The sequence below is a fragment of the Bemisia tabaci genome, chromosome 1, assembly GCF_918797505.1.
Source record: "Bemisia tabaci chromosome 1, PGI_BMITA_v3".
In the NCBI taxonomy this organism is placed as follows: Eukaryota; Metazoa; Arthropoda; class Insecta; order Hemiptera; family Aleyrodidae; genus Bemisia; species Bemisia tabaci.
Genome location: NC_092793.1, coordinates 2,113,049 through 2,131,599, shown reverse-complemented (window position 1 = coordinate 2,131,599; position 18,551 = coordinate 2,113,049). Strand labels below are relative to the sequence as shown.

At 41.2% G+C, this 18,551-nt stretch overlaps 1 protein-coding gene across 7 annotated transcripts in view; it reads right to left on the bottom strand.

The window, feature by feature from the left end:
* LOC109037215 (casein kinase I) overlaps positions 1-18,551 on the bottom strand; it is an 81,995-nt gene that overhangs the window by 32,898 nt on the left and 30,546 nt on the right. Inside the window, exons 9-10 of one of the 7 annotated variants that reach the window (XM_019051771.2) lie at positions 6,182-6,407; positions 4,564-4,792 (exon numbers count right to left, since the gene is read on the bottom strand). In XM_019051771.2, the coding sequence (XP_018907316.1) occupies positions 4,768-4,792; positions 6,182-6,407 (251 nt within the window). In that variant the 3' untranslated portion in view covers positions 4,564-4,767. Of the gene's footprint in view, positions 1-4,563; positions 4,793-6,177; positions 6,408-18,551 lie in introns of those variants that run through there. The other 6 variants (XM_072300056.1, XM_019051775.2, XM_072299987.1 and 3 more) reach the window with 6 other exon arrangements.

The following is an 18,551-nucleotide window of genomic DNA, read 5'->3' as shown; positions in this document are numbered from 1 at the left end:
AAAATGGCGGCCGGTCAAAGTTCATAATGGCGGAAATTTGGCATCTCCGTTTTTTATCAGCGGATTGGTCTAAAACTCAGAATCTTCGGGTTTTTCGGGACGAGAAAAACGATACTGGCATTAGTTTTCCAGAAATATCAGTCCTTTTCAAAATGACGGCTTAGAGCGGAAAGTGGATATTTAGGCTGCTTATCGTCGGATTTGTATGAGACTTGCATCCGGGGGTATTTCCGCACGAGAAGAACGCATCTTTCATTGAATTTTTGAATTTTTGGAAAACTTTAATATGGCGGCGGAAAATGACGGAAAATTCACATCACGGCTGTTTACCGATGGATTTGCACAAAAGTCAATACTCTGGTGGTTTTTGGCTCGAAAAAAATTAATCTTTCATTAGATTTTTGAAACACTGAATATCGTCGAAATGGTGGCGGAAAAATAACGGAAAATCCGCATCCACCATCGCCATTCGCATTTTCTCTGCTATTTTGAAGTTTTTAAAAAATTCAAAAATGCAATGAAAGATTCGTTCTTCTCGTGCCGAAATACCCCTGGATATCAAGTCTGATACAAATCCGACGATAAGCAGCCTAAATATCCACTTTCCGCTCTAAGCCGCCATTTAGAAAAGGACTGAAATTTCTGGAAAACTAATGCCAGAATCGTTTTTCTCGTCCCGAAAAACCCTAGGATTCTGAGTTTCAGACCAATCCGCCGATAAAAAACGGAGATGCCAAATGTCCGCCATTTTGAACTGTGACCGGCCGCCATTTTGTCAAAAATCAACATTTTGACCTGCGGTTGGCGCCAAAATTTTTCTTCTTTTATTATCTTTTGAATTAGGTGTCACAAAAGGGGGGTTGCCATTTGAAAAAAAAAGTTAGCCCCCGCCCCCCACAATTTTGGGGGGACCAAAAAGTTGCTACCTGAAACCGAGGAACATTCCCAAAGTTTGAAACTTCTATCTCAATTAGGAAAAAAGTTATAGGGGTGGTAGGTGACTTTTGAATTTTTATAATCATTATAGTATTCTAAAAAGTCTTCAGGTGTATGATTTAAATTCATTAACATAGCAGGTTGTCGCGACCTACACCGAAAGCTGGACAATACTGATCTTCGCTTTATTTTGAGCACAGCCTCCTCCCCCTCTAAGAGGAGTTCAAATCCTAAACGAATATTTTCACCACATTAATTTATGTGTAACCTTCAAGAGTATTACAACCTTAAAAAATCCAAAGTCTACTTTTATCAAGTTAGCCCTTAGATTAGGTTTTCAGCGTATATGATGAAATACTTGTCTCAGTGAGCTAAATTTTTCTTGTCCATGCCCAAAAGTAAGAGGGTAATGTCTTCGGAATCCAACAATGGTTTTTTGTAAAGCATTGGCCTGTTTACTAAGGGTGATTAACTGGATTGTGTCATGCAAAAACCGCTGATGTCCATTTTTGGCAATTTTAAGATATTTCGGTTGTAATACTCTTGAAGGTTACACATAAATTAATGTGGTGAAAATATTCGTTTAGGGTTTGAACTCCTCTTAGAGGGGGAGGAGGCTGTGCTCAAAATAAAGCGAAGATCAGTATTGTCCAGCTTTCGGTGTAGGTCGCGACAACCTGCTATGTTAATGAATTTAAATCATACACCTGAAGACTTTTTAGAATACTATAATGATTATAAAAATTGGCCAGTAGCTGAAGCAAATTACTCCTTTAATGAGAAAAGGAATGAAAGTGAGCCAGGAAAAGTATAAGGAGCTATTAATCTGATCTTTGGCAGACTTGTTTCAACAGAGATTAAAGTTCTTCTTTATGTTCTTTCCAATTGTTTTCCTCTCAGAAAATACTTTTTGTTAATTTTTTAAAAAAAATTGTTCTCAAAAATCTAGGTTTTTGATGTTTTAAAACCAAACACGCAAAAATCATGCAAAAACCGCTTAAGTCCAGCTAATTGTCGGTAGCTTTGTAATAAAACTTGTTTAAAAGACCACAATTATCAAGAATTTCATTTTTTTAACTTCATTTCAATAATATTCTACTGTTTTAATCTCTTTTGGATGAATTTTAAATATTTCAAACAGCTTCAAAACTAGGTGATTTTCACATGTCATGCGAAAACCGCAAATGTCCAGTGTCCCTTGTTCGCAATTACTCCGTTTAAGACAGAAGAGAAGCCGGAGACAGTCCTGAATCCTTTACTAAATTCCACTCCTATAATAGTTAACTTCCAAACATTTATTAATCCGCTATTATAAAGGCTTGTACAGTTTTATTCAGTTTTCTTAAAGTTACAGAAAATTGACATTAGTGGTTTTTGCACCACGCAATTCAATTGGTTGATTTTAGTTTATTTGCAGGTGGAAAGTTAAAATTTACTGATTCTGATGTACACTAATAAGTGTTAATTTTATCTATATCCATTGTATTTGGACAAGTTTCCAGTTTCAATTGTGCAATGAGATTTTGATGAAGAAGCACATCCTGTGCTACTACCATCTTACTGTGTTCAGTACTTCATTTAGTAGGACGACATTGAAGACAATAAAGCTTGAGACTTCTCAGACATTGAAGTTTCAGCTGAAGGACTTGAAATAGTGATTATACTTAGATCCGTCCTTTACTTCTTTCTATAGAATGTGTTACATGATTAAATTGAGACCTGCATATTAAAATGTGGATATAACAAGCCATTACTTATATTCTGCTCCAATCTAGCTATCCTTGTCCCAAAACGTTTTGAGAATTTCTTTCCTCTAAGGCAAACACTCAAAATTTTGGTCGCGACAGCCGAGTTATTCACCACTACTCCAACTCACAGCCTTAATCTTAACATCAAAACTGATCATAGACAGCGGGGTACACAAGAAACTCCTGCACTTTTTGATTGGAAATGACCGCTTTCAGGCATTATTTTTATGGTCATAAGAAGCTCTTTTAGAAGGGGAAGACTCAAGGATCCATGCAGAAACCAAGGTGGTGGCCGTTAAAATTGGCCACCAAGCGTTTTTTCAGCGTGCTATACCTCCGAAACTACAAGCCCAATTTCTGTTTCTTATATCCTCCTTTTCCCGACTTTCATTATTTTCAAATATCTTACTTCTGAAATAGATTTCAACAATTCTTGTTTGTCGAATTAAAAAGATTCACTACTGATGGGGGGGGGGGGGGGGGGGGTACCAACTAATCACTACGGGGGTCGAGATAGGGTTTATTCAATCGAAATTCACAACTTGTCGCTCCTCTGACGTAAGGGCGTATCTGTTTCTGCGTGAGCCGTGAAAAACATGGAGTTATATGGTGAACAGAGCTCACATAGAAATTGAGATACGCCCTTACGTCAGAGGAGCTATGAACTATGCGGAGCGCATATCATATTATAAAGATTTTTGCTGAAGAGTTTTGTATCTCGAACAAATTTTCTCCTCAGGACCTTTATGATACGTGCACAAACATTGACTTACGGCACATGATATCCAAGGACATAATACAGTACTGCCTAACTTTCAGTGACAGACCGGAGTGTTAATTAATTACGGATTTTAAACTCATGTTGATATTCTTTCAAGATTTACAAAGGAACCGAAAATTTTCGGTTCTTTTGAAAAATACCAGGAAAAGTTGGAAGTAAACCGCGAGTGTATCTGTTAGACTCCTTAACTTTGAACATAGCTTCTAAACAAGCCCAAAATAATGAAAATTGGACGAGAATGTGCCGAGATATAGCGCACGTATGACTAGCATAGCACATTAATTGCCCGTACTGCGCCGTTTTTACCGCGCACCGTGACGCTTCACTTAAATTGCTCCAGCAACTGCATTTTTTGACGCAAAAAATTGTTTTGGTATCAAATTAAATGTGAAATAATTTCCCATTGCCACTACTGAAGGCAAAAAAGCCATTTTCTTGCATGTTTAATAGTTACACGCTCTTGAAATTGGAGTGAAAATTCAAAATTTTGAACTTTTCCTTAAGACCATTCATGTGTGCCTTGGGCGAAAAAATTTATGCGGTAGACTTCTGTAGCAGCATTTTAGCTTCACAGCAAGACCAAGAAAACGAAAATCGGACTAGTAGTTTCTGAGATATAGCACGCTGAAAAAACGCTTGGCGGCAATTTTTAACGGCCCCCATCTTGGTTCCTGCACGGATCCTTGAGTCTTCCCCTTCTAAAAGAGCTTCTTCTGACCATAAAAATAATGCCTGAAAGCGGCAATTTTTGATAAAAAAAATGCAGGGTTTTGGCTATTATTCAATCGTACCCTGCCAACTATCAAAGCCTTTTTCCTTTGGTCCTCAGTATCATTGAATTGAAGAAGGAAGAGAGAGATGATGATATCATCTATCTATCACTTTAAATCCTTTTCAGGCTTAGTAAGCATTACAAAGACGCGTATCATTCTTCATCAGATCGCCCCAGTTTCTAACATGACAAAACCATCTTTTTGCACTGATTTTAGTAGGATAAAAGAAGAGGGGGGGGGGGGGGAGCAACAAGTCACAATTCCATTGTTTTAGTAAAATAAAATGAAGACAAAAGTTGAAGTAAAATAAAATAACCAAGACAAGTTTAAATGGCAATCAAAACAGTTAATGTATTTTAATAGGTGGTGCCACTCAGCCACAACGCATTCCAAGATCTAGCAAACCAAAAAGTTCAGATTTTTTATTTTATTGTTCCTCACACGCGGTTCCATAAATACCATGGATGATACTTCCCTATTTGAGTCACACCTTTCATAGCTGCTTCACTACAAGATACCTTCACAGTGATCACAACAATAATGAAATAGGACACCTAAAAGTAAGAAGCGGCATATGTCATGGTAAAAACAGAATATTGGAGGAGTTGAAATTTTTTGGAGTCATCTCCTTTAGAGTAAAGAACCCTGCACCATCCTTATGGGGAAATCCCCCCCCCCCCCCCTGGTCAAATCTGATGAAACTTTTAATTTGTTGCTCAGCTGGTCATTCTGATCATCTCTCACGGGCCGAAAGGGATTGTAGTATAACAATAGAAATGGTCGCACTAAATTTAAAAGTCCCGCTCCTTCCTCTTGGCTGAGCTGACGTCACTTCCGCCAACCGGTCAGAGGCGTCGATGACGTCAGCTCAGCCAAGAGGAAGGAGCGAGACTTTTTTTGGTGCGACCATTTCTGTTGTTATCGTACAGGATACTATGTGCCGTTTTCGAGATATTCGCCGTTTCATATATACGTGTACGGAGGTTCCGGCGGCCGAACCATTGTGCGGCGCTACTCGCACCTTTCCCTTCTGGTCCACTCCAGTTCCTCTGTTCCCCGCCACCAATACCCGAGGCTCGGAATCCGACGCTCACGAGGCTTTGCTCATCGTCACTAAACCGGGTGGTCTTATCACCACCAAGATGACTGGCTGAGCAACATATCAAAGTTTCATCAGAATTGACCGGGGGGGGGGGGGGGGGAGATTTCCCATAAGGATGGTGCAGGGGTTCTTCCCCTGGGATTTTTAGGAAATCAAATTCTTTTAAGTTATGGAGCTGATGCCAAAAGGTGTTTGTTTCAACTTCGTTGGGAGACTGTGGATTGCTTCTTTCCTGCCATACAAGCATTTCACGGATGTGAGATATGTGCAGGTCATGAGAAAGCTTCTATCATTTGGAAGGAAAAACTAAAACTTTGAGAGGGTTAAATTAAGTCAAAGAAGTTCATAGAAGAATCTTGAAATCCCAGCCAAAGGTTTCCTAGCCAAATAGGCATTTGCCGATACACAAAGATTGGGTTTCAGACTCCTATGATGGGCTTGGCGCGATTATAGGACATTTAAATATTGGAAAAGGCTGTTAATTTATCTGTATTTTAGATTGCAGCAGACCCCTTACCTCGCACTGGCTCCCAAGAGAAGAAAGATGACGAGATCAATGAGAAAAAAACATTCATAATTAACAAACTGAATGAGATTGACACTCGTTTGTTTGAAAATATTGTAAAGTCAAAGTCTGGTGACCTATGACATCAATGCAGATGCTCAGGTTTTGAATCATACTTATCACAGCCAGTCAAAGAGCAAAGTCTACAACCAAATTAAAGGATGTTAAGTTGGATAAAACTATCAACAACAAGCACTTGTAAGACAGATGCTACGACAAGCAGATCTAAACACAAAAGCAAGAGGAAACACGGACATTTTGCATCAAACTACTGACTTGGTTTGCTTGTCTGGCGTCGGCTGCGTTGCACTTGGTTGGGCATCTGGTTGGTAAAAATCAGAAATATTTGCTTTAGTAGCGAAAGAGTTACGTACTGGTTGCTCAGACTCACTTAGCAGCTGCAAAGCTGGGTAGCTACGCTCGGCTGCGGCATTCCGATTTAATCTTAAACTAGTTCGCCTTTCTTGAAGCGCTTCACCTGTTGTTCCTCGTCCTCGAGTGGCTAAAAGAAAATCAAAATAGATTAAAAGTTAATGATGACGATAAATTAAGGTTTTAAAAATTTATTTTTTACTTATTATTCATGTTTGATAACCATCAAAACATAATTCCGTGACCAGTGTAACTAATCCATTCCTCAAAATACTAAAAATCTTAAGGCAAGTGGCTTCATTAATTATTTGAAAACTCATCAAGAGCTTTAAAAATTGATTTTAGGTTTTTTTCATTAAACCCCTCCTAATAGAGTTATTGACCACTAAAAAAAATACCGCTTTGGTCCTGACCTCCTATATTTGCGACGTTGGGTAATACGGTATTTTTGTAAGCGGTCAGTAACTCTATTAGCCACTGTGACGTCATAACCAAGCACGTACGATACTTTTTTTCAAAAATGGAACTTCCTATAACTCAAGAACCACGCGTCTTGGAGGATTTTGGTAAAGGACTTTTCTGTTTGTTTCGAGCCATAGAACAACCCCTGAAAGTTTGTCGCCTCTTACTTGGTACACCCTTTATATCATGCCTTTTTGATTCTGTACGTTTATTTATGTGGTACCTTAGATTTTTGTCCAAACTGCCTATGGAAGTTTGGTACTGTGCGGCAGGGGTCGGGCGTCTGGGCGCCGGGAGGAGGGGGCTACTGCTGCGGGGAGCGATCGGTGAGCCACCGCCGAGCGGTGCGCGGGAGGGCCATGGGTCAGTTATAGTAGTCACAGAATCGTGTTTTGATGCTGGATTCTTGCAGAGGAGCATAAAATAATAAGATCTGCTTGAACCACAACTTTCTACGTTCAATATAAACCGAGATATTGCCCTTTGAAAAGTCAGGCTCTTGACGTCAGCCACCGCAGCTGTGACACCCTTGGTTTCTTCCTCTTTTGTTCTATCAGTGATATACCTAGAGGGTGCAACGTGAAACTTCAACGACGTTGAACGTAAACAAACTGAGGTGAACTGACTGACTGCCTAATCTCTTCGTGGCGAGTGCTTTACCTTATGATAAGAAGATCTTGAGAGTGCAAATCCGTCTATTTCTTGAGTTTCTTAACGTTTAACATCATGCAAGTTTCCCATTGCACCCTCTGCATCACTGATTGAACAAAAGAGGAAGAAACCAAAGATGTCACTGCCGCAGTAGATGACGTCAAGAGCCTGACTTTTCAAAGGGCGATATCTCAGTTAATATTGAACGTAGAAAGTTGCGGCTCAAGCAGATCTTATTATCTTCAGCTAATCTACAAGAATCAAGCATCAAAACACGATTCTGTGACCAGCACAACTGACCCATTTTCCGCGTCAATTTCGTGCTCACGATCAGATGTAATATATTGAGATGATATGCCCATGATGCAAGAAAAAAACTATGCCTCATACGTGTTCTAGTAACAATTGTACCTCACTATCACTAAATTTCTGCAACCCAGAGGCTATTTTTCACGAATGAATCTAGACATTCCTAAGCTTCAATGACACTTGGATGTACCTATACAAGTTGATATAAAAATAGTGACTGCCTGCATATGAATTGGACTGCATTTTGCAATTTGGAACTATAAATTCTGGCCCGGTTTAAAAACAATGTATGTGCCATTAGTTTCCCCATGCACATGAGTGTTTTTTCAGATGAGCGAGAATTTATAGTTCCAAATTGCAAAATGCAGTCCAATTCATACATTGAGTCAGTTAAGCTCGGGAGGGATCTGCCTGCATATAGTCAAATCTTACAGTTTTCGGTGCGTGACGAACGATGCACACGTTAAAATTTAACGAAAAATTGACCCTGCGGAGATATAACACTTCCTTTTTAAGGGTCCTGGTAAACATGTTTGAACCGACCTCCATGAATCTTCGAATCTACGCGTCATAGACGGGAAGATGGCGGCGACGAAGCCAACCTGCTTACTACCGCCACGCCGCCGTTATTGACATCACGATTTCTCGTTTGAGGTTAAGTAAGTTCTGTGTGAATGTATCATATAAATCTGTATCGCTTTCTGATTGAAAAACTTAAAGAATTAAGGTGAATCTTCAGCTGTAATTCTGAAAAAATTCACCACGTTGTGCTGCTAAAATCCGGCTCCGAAATCAGTGACTATTTAAATATCACGATAGATATAATAAATTCTAAGACACATAAGTTCTAGCAGCATACGTCTGGGATGCTTAGAAACAAACGCGAGCTTTAAAAGTTTAATAATAAATGCCATAACTTGATCCCAGTTGCTCTAACGGGATATCTGCAAGTGCGAGAGAGATAGCTCACAGTGAAAGAGATATCTGCAACTGCTGGGAGCGATCAATCACGATTGATTGCATCAAGGTCATCCTGCTTAGCCCTACTTTCTTCTGGGATCAAGTTTCAGAGCTTCAGAAATTACTTTTCAAGTCTTTTTTAGTGTCAATAGGAAGAAGAATGTTATGGCTAGAACTTATGACTCTTCAATTTTAACAGAAATTCCTTTAACTTTCATAAAAGCTCAAGGACTCATGTGGGGCTGTACGGACTCTTGATAGCTTGGACCAAAAAATCAAAACACAGCGGTGGCGCTCCCTGTGCAGAGAAAATTCTTACTACGCACCGCTGAAGATTCACTTTAAGAACAATGGGTATAAATCTCGAACAAAGTAACCAACATAACCTCCAATTGACCAACAAAACCACACTGCCAACGTGATGCCACCGCACAGTGGGAAAAACAGCCAATCTCGCGCCGAAAAAGTCTTGATGCTCCATCTTTCACTTTCCAATTAGTTTTTCACACTTAATCGTTATTATATATCTAACTAAACACTGTAAAGAGCATACTGCGCCAATTTTTTGTAAATATAATAGCTATTAAGCCAAATTTAGTCAAGTAATCACCTATAATTTACTTCCCATGAGATTGTGTTTTGGTTTGTGGTCGTTCTGATTTGTCAGCGGAGTTAAAATATAATATTTCACATCATTTATGCTATTGTTGGTTACTTTTCTTCCTTATACAGTGTACTCATCTCATTTTCCACCTTTTCTGATGTGCCTAAAGTGTGAGCGTTTCAAAATGAAGATTTGAGAGAGAATGAAAGTAATCAGCAACTTATTACTAAAGATGTTAATGGATGAAAATGCAATAATAAACATACTGAGGAGGGAAAAATGCTTGAAATTTATAAATTTCGACAAAATTCAATGCACGATGGAATGGTCATAACTAATTCATGTATAAATACTTGATCTAATTTTTTTCTAATTCTTGTTAGGATAACAAATAAATTACAAACATTTAATTTATCACTATAAGGGATCTTACACAGGATACTTAATTTGAGAAATATCATCATTTTACAAATGCATTTTATTTTCACAAAAGTGGAGTTAGGTATTGTTGTTACTCAGAAATTTTGGCAATTAATTCCTTTTGCTTGATGCACCTGATGTTTTATTTCTAAAGACTTAATGTAAAGTAAAACCACTTATCAAATGCTGCAATGAGCATGAATGCAGAGGGTATTTATAGTGTGGCAAGTGTCGACTTAAAAAAGAAAATTTGCGCTGGGTTGATAAATCAAAATATTACCGCCGGGTAGGATCAAACTCAAAACCTTCTCCCCGGGAGTGAGAGCCTCTGCCAACTCACAAAGGGAGCTTCCCAAGTGTAACCGGCATTTCTAGTTAAAATTTCGCATGAAGATACTGGAGATGATTTTAAGGATGCCGTATTTTTTCGTTTTTTCGAATGGGGTCGGGAAAGCCTTCAAAAATGGAGCGAAAGATGCGGAAAAAACGCGTGCGCTAGCGGCACAAGATAAAGATAGGTGACAAAGGCGTTCCGTCCTTATCAGAACCGCATGGCCAAACGGGTGCGCGCTCGCCTCGCAGGTGGGTACCCTAGAGAAAAAATTACCTTGCGGTGAGCTCACCATCACCTTGCGGCAAGGTATCGGCCTTGCCACCCTCTCCGAGCCCTATCCGAGGCCTCGCCGGGTCAGTTCGTGGAACTTAACGACTGGGAATAATTATGCATGGCAACCTTGGAGACGAAAAGCATACCCAACACGGGGTATTTCCCGATGCTGTGTCGCCTTTTTCGCGCCCTGCGTCTGGATTTGGGTCTACAGTGTTGTCATACGGTTTTATTCCCGGTCGTCGAGTTCCATGAACTAGCTCGGTGAGGGCTCGGATAGGGCTCGGAGAGGGCGGCAAGGCCGATACCTTGCCGCAAGGTGATGGTTAGCTCACCGCAAGGTGATATTTACACTAGGGTAGCCCCAGGATCGGATCCCGATTCCGGTCCGTAATTTTATTTTCGAAGTATCTGACTGATACTTCAAAAATTCAGCTTGGCAACGAAATTTGGTGAGTTTCAGAGTGTTTTGTTTATTCAATTATATATGACGTTTCAATCCAACAGAAGTAGGGAGAAAATGATGATTTGACCAGGTAAAAAATCCAATAAAAATCGTACAGCGTTGCATGATGGTGCAGAAAAATATGAATTAAATTACAGTGTTGTATAGGGATTATTATTCAATATGGCAACGCTGTAAAGTAAAAGTATTGCATGTTGCCCCTTCAATAATCGGGTTATGCAATCGTGTAATGTAGCCCCTTCAATCTGCGGTTTATGCAATGGTGTATTTTTCAAGATGGCGCAGCAGCGTTGCCGGACGGTGCACTTAAAGAAATGATTGAATTATTGGTGAAATTTAGCAACATCGCATTTTACAGTGTTGCCAGATGGGGTGAGAAATTAGTTAATTTTTCGATACAATGTTGCCAGATTGTGCAAAAAATTCGGATTTTCGGACTTGTACAAATTTTCGGTTTCGGAAGACCGTATCTAACAGTATGGGCCTGGTATCGGATACTGTAGATTAGGGTCTGATCCGGGAAATTGAAAAATTTTCGGAAAATCACCCTCCTCCGATCCGTTGCGGATCGATGCGATTCTTTTCTACTTTCGAAGATCGGAAAACTGTACGGATCGAATTTCGATACGACTTTTCGTTTCCGAGATTTCGGACTTGTAAAATTTTCGGCTTCGAAAGACCGTATTTTACAGTATGGGGCTGCTATCGGAGACTGGAGATTAGGGTCTGATTCGGTAATTTACATTTTTTAGCGCTTGGAGATGCGTACAGGAACCTTGCGACTGGGATTGGGTATTGCAATATTCAGTTTGATGAATCAAAAATTTTTTTTGGATATTTACAGTTACAGTTTAAAACAGTTCGCGTTGCATACTATTTATACGAAATCCTTACTATCGATCCAACTGTTGTGACTCGCGTCCAGACCCAACCATTTGACAAAGGCCTGGTTTTTTTTGCAACGCAGAATTTTCTCCACCAGGAACGTATCCTTATAGTTGGTGGGTTGGAGTTCTTCGCGGTAGAATTTTCCTTCGATGATCGTATCGTGCGCGTCTTTCAGATCGTACGTGATCGGAACGGTCGGATTGACGCTGACAATCTTGAAAATTTCCGTGCTCCAATTCGGTGTGTATCCTTTCTCGAACATGGCTTTGAGTCTCGAGATCCGGACGTGATCACCGACATTCAGTTTTCGTCTGGCCAAACGTCTCTTTTCAATTTTACTCAGCGGCGGCCCACGAAGCTTTTGCAGGATCATCGGTACATCCTTTTCGGTGACATCGATTGGTTTCATCCCGATGGTACGATGAACGCTCCCGTTATATTCACGGATGAGTTTCGGTAATAGATCTACCCACTTGTACGATCCTTGCGCGCTAAACTCTTTCCACATCTTAGTTTTGAGCGTTCGGTTGAATCGCTCCACAATAGAGGCTTTGGTTGTCGAGTACGAGCTGTACATATTGATCTTGTGACGCTTCATCAATGCTTGACATTTGGAGTAGTAGAATTCCGAGCCCATGTCGACTTGTAAATGTTTCGGTGACTTTCCGGCTGCTTTGAGAACGCGTTGCAGAGCATAAGTGACATCCGTGGCCGTTTTCGATTTGAGCGGTTTGGCCCACGCCTTTTTCGAGCACGCGTTGATGACGGTGAGGAGATATCTGTATCTTTTGTTGACCGAGGCGTACGGTTGCATCTCGACGAGATCGGCTTGCCATAAATCGAACAATCCGAGAATCCGTACTTTACGACGCGGATAGTTATGTCTGCGAAAATCGTGCGATCTATGAAATCGACCCGTGCGATGGCTTTCAGTATCTGTCTGTTGTTTGTACCCAATTTAGTATTCTTTCGCTTCAACGGGTTCTCGATAAATTTTCCGTAGCAAGCGTTGCTGCATAGTTTCAGGAGCGTTTGGTGAAACGGATTCGTAGCGTCCCGTCTCAACCGGGCGTTCAGCTCGATGAAGGGTGCCAAGAAAGGAGCCTGACGGAATTTGATGGCCCGGTTGACGCGCAGGAGTTTTAATCCCTGACCGAGCGCTTCTTTCAACATTACATAGTGGATAACATAGTTGTTTTTATTAGCTAGAATCGTCAATAGTTTCGTATATTTCCCCGCTCCCGATGGTGGTATTTCGTTCCGGCACAAGAACGGAAGGTCCTTGTGCAGGTCGTGGAGGTGTTCTGGATATTCAATATCTACATCGAGTATGTACCCGAAAGGAGCGTCGTCGGGATGGTTGATTATAGTTTTCGCCAGAGTTAGCAACTCTTCTCCTTCCGGGACCCAAGTGTAGTTATCGTAGGGTAGATGCTTTCTCATGGTGTGTGCGTAAAGTGCCGTCACATCCAAGTATTGTATATAGTTCACTGGTTTTTTAGGATCAAACTGATCCGGTATCAAAGGATTGTTTGCGAGAGCGTGCCGTTTCACCACCTGTGTTATCCCACCTCGGATCGAGCTCATAATCATGAATACCATATCCATATCATTGAAGAGTTGAATTTTCACATTAGTTATTTTTAAGAAGGCGTCGAAAGCGAAACCGGGTAGCGTTAAGTAGTTGGCACAGTCCAAACCATAGTTTTTCATCCCAAAGAGTCGGAACTCCTCGAACACATCGCTGAGGAGGCACACATCGAGTCGCAAGTAGAAATCTGAATACTCGCCGAGATTACGGAAATTGAAAGTTTGCCAAACTTGGAGAAACCTTTGGTATTCCTCTTCGGAGATGTCCGTTTGAGTCAGGGTGTTGAAGAAAGCCTCTCGCGGTGGTGGACGCGGCTCGTTCAGCTTGGCCGGATTGTCAACGTAATCGTACGGGAACGGAGCTTTCCGACAAACCATATCGAACTCATTGTCAGTGCGAGTGAGCTTCCTCGTGCGAACAAAAGATTCGCGCGGGATCGTCTGAACCAGTTTATCCAACGACGCGGGGAGGAAACGGAACGAGTCGATGAACTTGATCGAAAACCTGTTACCCAGATGGACCGTCATGCTGATGTAATTTTCCTCCGTGTGTGGTATTATTTCGACGCTATGAGGATATTTGTTCAGAGCCAGCACTACCTTATGGAAATCATACCTGCTACCATTGTGCAGGACGACTCTAACACATTTCTCATGTCGGAAAATAAGATTGCAATTTGAACATAAGGCTTTCGATAATTGGACCCTGTTTTCCCTCCCGCTCTCTTCTGATGGTCATGATCCCTTACCTTCACGATACCTGGTTGTGAGAAATCCACCTCGCAATGTCCAAACCTATTTTCCGCTTCAAATGAGGCCCGATCTTCAGGTGTCATTATTATTTTTCCCTCTTTGTCGTTGTAACTCTCACTGATTCTTTCTACCAGAGTGATTATATCATCCAGAAATTTGATATGTGCCTCTTCGCCACGGTACAGTTTCGGTTCCGTCATTTTAAATTCGGGATCCTCCGTGACGAGGAGGTAAGCGTAAGAATTTGAGAAGTGTCGCCTATACGCAGAAGCTGGATGCTCCGAGTCACCATTAAGTTGTTCTAAGTAGGCTTCAAAGTCTGCGTAAATTACGTAATTATGTTTTATTTCCTTATGGTGATTTTTGAATTTGAGGTATCGCTCGTCGGGAAATGAAGCCAGGAACGCGTATTTGCTAACTAAAGAGCAAAGAACTTTATGTTGATTCAATTGCTCCATCGAGTACTTGTGCGTAAAGCATTTCTTGCAGATGTAGATACGATTTGCATGTTTTGTCAACTGTTTTCGTACAAGTTGTTCAAAGTTCTTGATCCAGCAATAATGGTAACTGAAAGGTACGGGGGTTGAGAGATATAGTAGGTCGGTGTGGTCCTCTTTTTCCGGGTCGGCAACTTTAATTGGGTAAACTGTATACTTTTTCTTGTTGGACACCAAACTCTCATGGAGCCCAAATACCGAAACCGATACGTTGTTCCATTTCTCGAATTTGATAATGTCATCTATGCTCGTGGGGAATCGAACGACCGAGAAATCATAATGATGGAGTATATCTACATATTTAGCCGGATCATATTTATACTTCTCTTCCTTCGGGACGAACTTTGCCAACATTGCGAAGAAGAAACAATCGTTATATTCACCGTTATTTACATTGACAACATTGTTCGTTCGAAACGGAAGCTTAACGTACGTTCCTCCTCGATGTAACGCGTAATAGCGGTTGACACGTAGCTCCATACCTTGTATCTTCTTCAGCACCCACCCGGATCCGTTCATGTGAAAATCGAATGACTCTTTATTGATCTTGGCCCTGAACTTTTCATAATACTCGTCCAGATCCGTTGACGCGAAAACAGCTTCGTTTTTAGTCTTGAATTTTTTCAACTGCATTCCTTCCTTGTCCTTATCGTCAGCTTTCTCGTATTCTGCGTAAACTAGTATATTTACCTTCAATGCCTCGTCGGTGAGTTCTTCTTTAATTTTTCCAATCACGAGGTCTTTAGCTGATAGTAGGTAGTCATCGATGATGAGAATCTCCGGTTGGAGGTTCGTGATGAAAAATGTTTTCAACCTACTTTGACAAGCAGTCTCAACTTGAACAATCGGTACTTTAGTCTCAAACAAATTTCTTATGTGACTTGCAGATTCTTCATGTTTTTCTCTTTTATGGTATGAGATCTTGCACGTGTCACAATATTCTTGATTCTCATCGTTGTCGGTAGGTGATGAGGTGTCCTTCATGGTGAACATCTTTTCATTATGTTCGGGAGATTGCTCATGATTCTCTCCGTCCGCATAAAACTCATCACAAAGATCAAAATGGATGAGCGCGCTGTGCTCCTGTTTAATATGCGTTTCATCGTTGATACCCTCCTCCTTCTTAATTTGTTCCGCACACTGTTCGTGCTTTACACCTTCTTTATAAAATTCATCACAAATATCACATTGGATGAAAGTTTCAACAATCTGTTGTGTTTGTTCTTGAGCAGCCATGATAAAGATACTATTTTAAGCTCAACGTTTTCCGAGTCGGTAAGAAAAGGAAATCTACACTATCTTATCGTTTGCTAGATTCTGTTCATTGAGAAAATTTCAGAGCGAACAAGTGATACTATTTTAAGCTCGGGGTTTTCTGAGTTTGTCACCACAGAAAATCTACACTATCTTTACGTTTGCTAGATTCTGTTCCCTGAGAAAATTTCAGAGCGAACAACTGATACTACTTTAAGCTCTAAGTTTTCTGAGTTTGTCACAACAGAAAATCTATACTAGCTTTACGTTTGCTAGATTCTGTTCATTGAGAAAATTTCAGAGCGAACAAGTGATACTTTTTTAAGCTCTAAGTTTTCTGAGTTTGTCACAACAGAAAATCTATACTATCTTTACGTTTGCTAGATTCTGTTCATTGAAAAGATTTCAGAGTGAACGAGTGAAAACTATTTTAAACTTGAGGTTTTCTAATGTCATCAAAACCTAGACCGACGGACTTTCGCTCGGAGACAAATTTACACTTTTCATAACCGAGTGAAAAGAAACTGTAAAGTCATAATTTACCTCAGAGTAAATATAGTAGTATTCGTTCACCACCAAACTCGGTTACACTCGGAGAAAGTGTGGAGTCATGATTTAGATAAAAGTTAATATAGAAGTATTTCTTAATCACCAGATTCGGTTACACTCGGACAAACTGTGTCGTCGTAATTTAGATCAAAGTAAATACAGGGTGTTTCAGACCACCCGTACCAGGCCTTTTTCTCGGTTGTTTTAGGTCGTACGAAGTCGGGAACCGCGGGGTTGAATAGGGATTTGACCCCAAGGAATCCGAATTTCGTGGTCCCGAAACCCCCCCCCCCCACCCTCCCTTGGGGGGTAAAGGGGGGTCACGATGCTAAAAGTCACGGTTCCCGACCGAATTGCGGATAAATCGCATCAGAATTGAAAAGCACGGAAAATTTTACGTGAAATTGACCCCTAAAAATCCATAATCGGCCCATCCAAGGCCCAAAATTGACCCCCTAAAGAGGGAGACAGTACCCCCCTCCATAATTTCTCTTTGGTCTCAAAATTGACGTAGATTCTCCAGAAAAAGATGGTTTCCCAGGTAATCGACCCCGAGAAATCCAAATTTCATGGTCCCGAAGCTCCTCTAGCCCCCCTTGGGAGGTAAACGGGGGACCCAATTTTAAAAATCGGGGCTCCTTTCCGAATCGCAAATTGATTGCATCCAAATTGAGGAGCAGAACACTTTTACATCTTCAGTAACCCCCAAGAGTTTAAATTGACCCCTCTGAACGGCAGAAGGTAACCCATGAGGAGGGGGGCTCCACTCCCGCCAAAAATTACTCAAGATTCCTCTTTGGTCGCAGAATTGACGTCGATTCTCCAAAAAAAGGCGGTTTCTGCCCAAAAGGGCGGGTAGCGGAGCTTAGGGACCATGAAATTCAGAGTCCTCAGGGTCGATTACCTGGAAAACCGTCTTTTTCTGGAGCATCGACGTCAATTTTGCGACCAAAGAGGAATCTTGAGAAATTTTTGGCGGGGACGGAGCCCCCCTCCTCATGGGTTACTTTCTGCCGTTCAGAGGGGTCAATTAAAACTCTTGGGGGTCACTGAAGATGTAAAAGTGTTCTGCTCCTCAATTTGGATGCAATCAATTTGCGATTCGGAAAGGAGCCCCGATTTTTAAAATTGGGTCCCCCGTTTACCTCCCAAGGGGGGCTAGAGGAGCTTCGGGACCATGAAATTTGGATTTCTCGGGGTCGATTACCTGGGAAACCATCTTTTTCTGGAGAATCTACGTCAATTTTGGGACCAAAGAGAAATTATGGAGGGGGGTACTGTCCCCCTCTTTAGGGGATCATTTTTGGGCCTTGGATGGGCCGATTATGGATTTTTAGGGGTCAAATTCACGTGAAATTTTCCGTGCTTTTCAATTCTGATGCGATGAATCCGCAATTCGGTCGGGAACCGTGACTTTTAGCATCGTGACCCCCCTTTACCCCCCAAGGGAGGGTGGGGGGGGGGGGGGTTTCGGGACCACGAAATTCGGATTCCTTGGGGTCAAATCCCTATTCAACCCCGCGGTTCCCGACTTCGTACGACCTAAAACAACCGAGAAAAAGGCCTGGTACGGGTGGTCTGAAACACCCTGTATAGTAGTATTTGCTAATCACCAGACTCGATTACACTCGGACAAACTGTGTAGTCATAATTTGTAGTAGTAATATAAAACTACGCTTTCATACAAGTGGGAAAAATTAACAATTCTGGTCAGGGAACGTATAAATAGTGTCGAGGAAGTGTGATCGATCATTTCAAAACAAGAACTCGTCAAGTATGGACGCTCCAACCCTCAAATCACAATCGATTAGAGCGATGAACACCTTGGACACGGTATATGAGGCTCTCTCTTTCAAGATTCCAGGAATACGAGCAGAGCTTTTGAACAAGTTTGCCAGACTCCTTTTTCCTGACAAGTTGTTCCACCATCTTAATTTCAGCTCAATAGACACTTCCGATCCCGTCAGTGTTATGGGTTAGTTGAGATAACGGAAAGATTTTGCCATCTCCTAGAATGTGTCGCAGACGAGCATGAAATAATGTACTTCTTAAAGCAGGGGTACAAGAAAGTAGACGAACGGGACTGGAAGATATGCAGACTTTTGAGTGCGATTCGCATAGTATTATACACCAGAGAGAGGAGAGCGGCTCTCTATAGTAAAGATTTCGTATAAATAGTATGCATTCTCTTCTCAGTATCGCAAGGAAAAAATCATGATTGATAAAATATTTCTCATCACCATCATCATTGCTGTTGTTGGAGT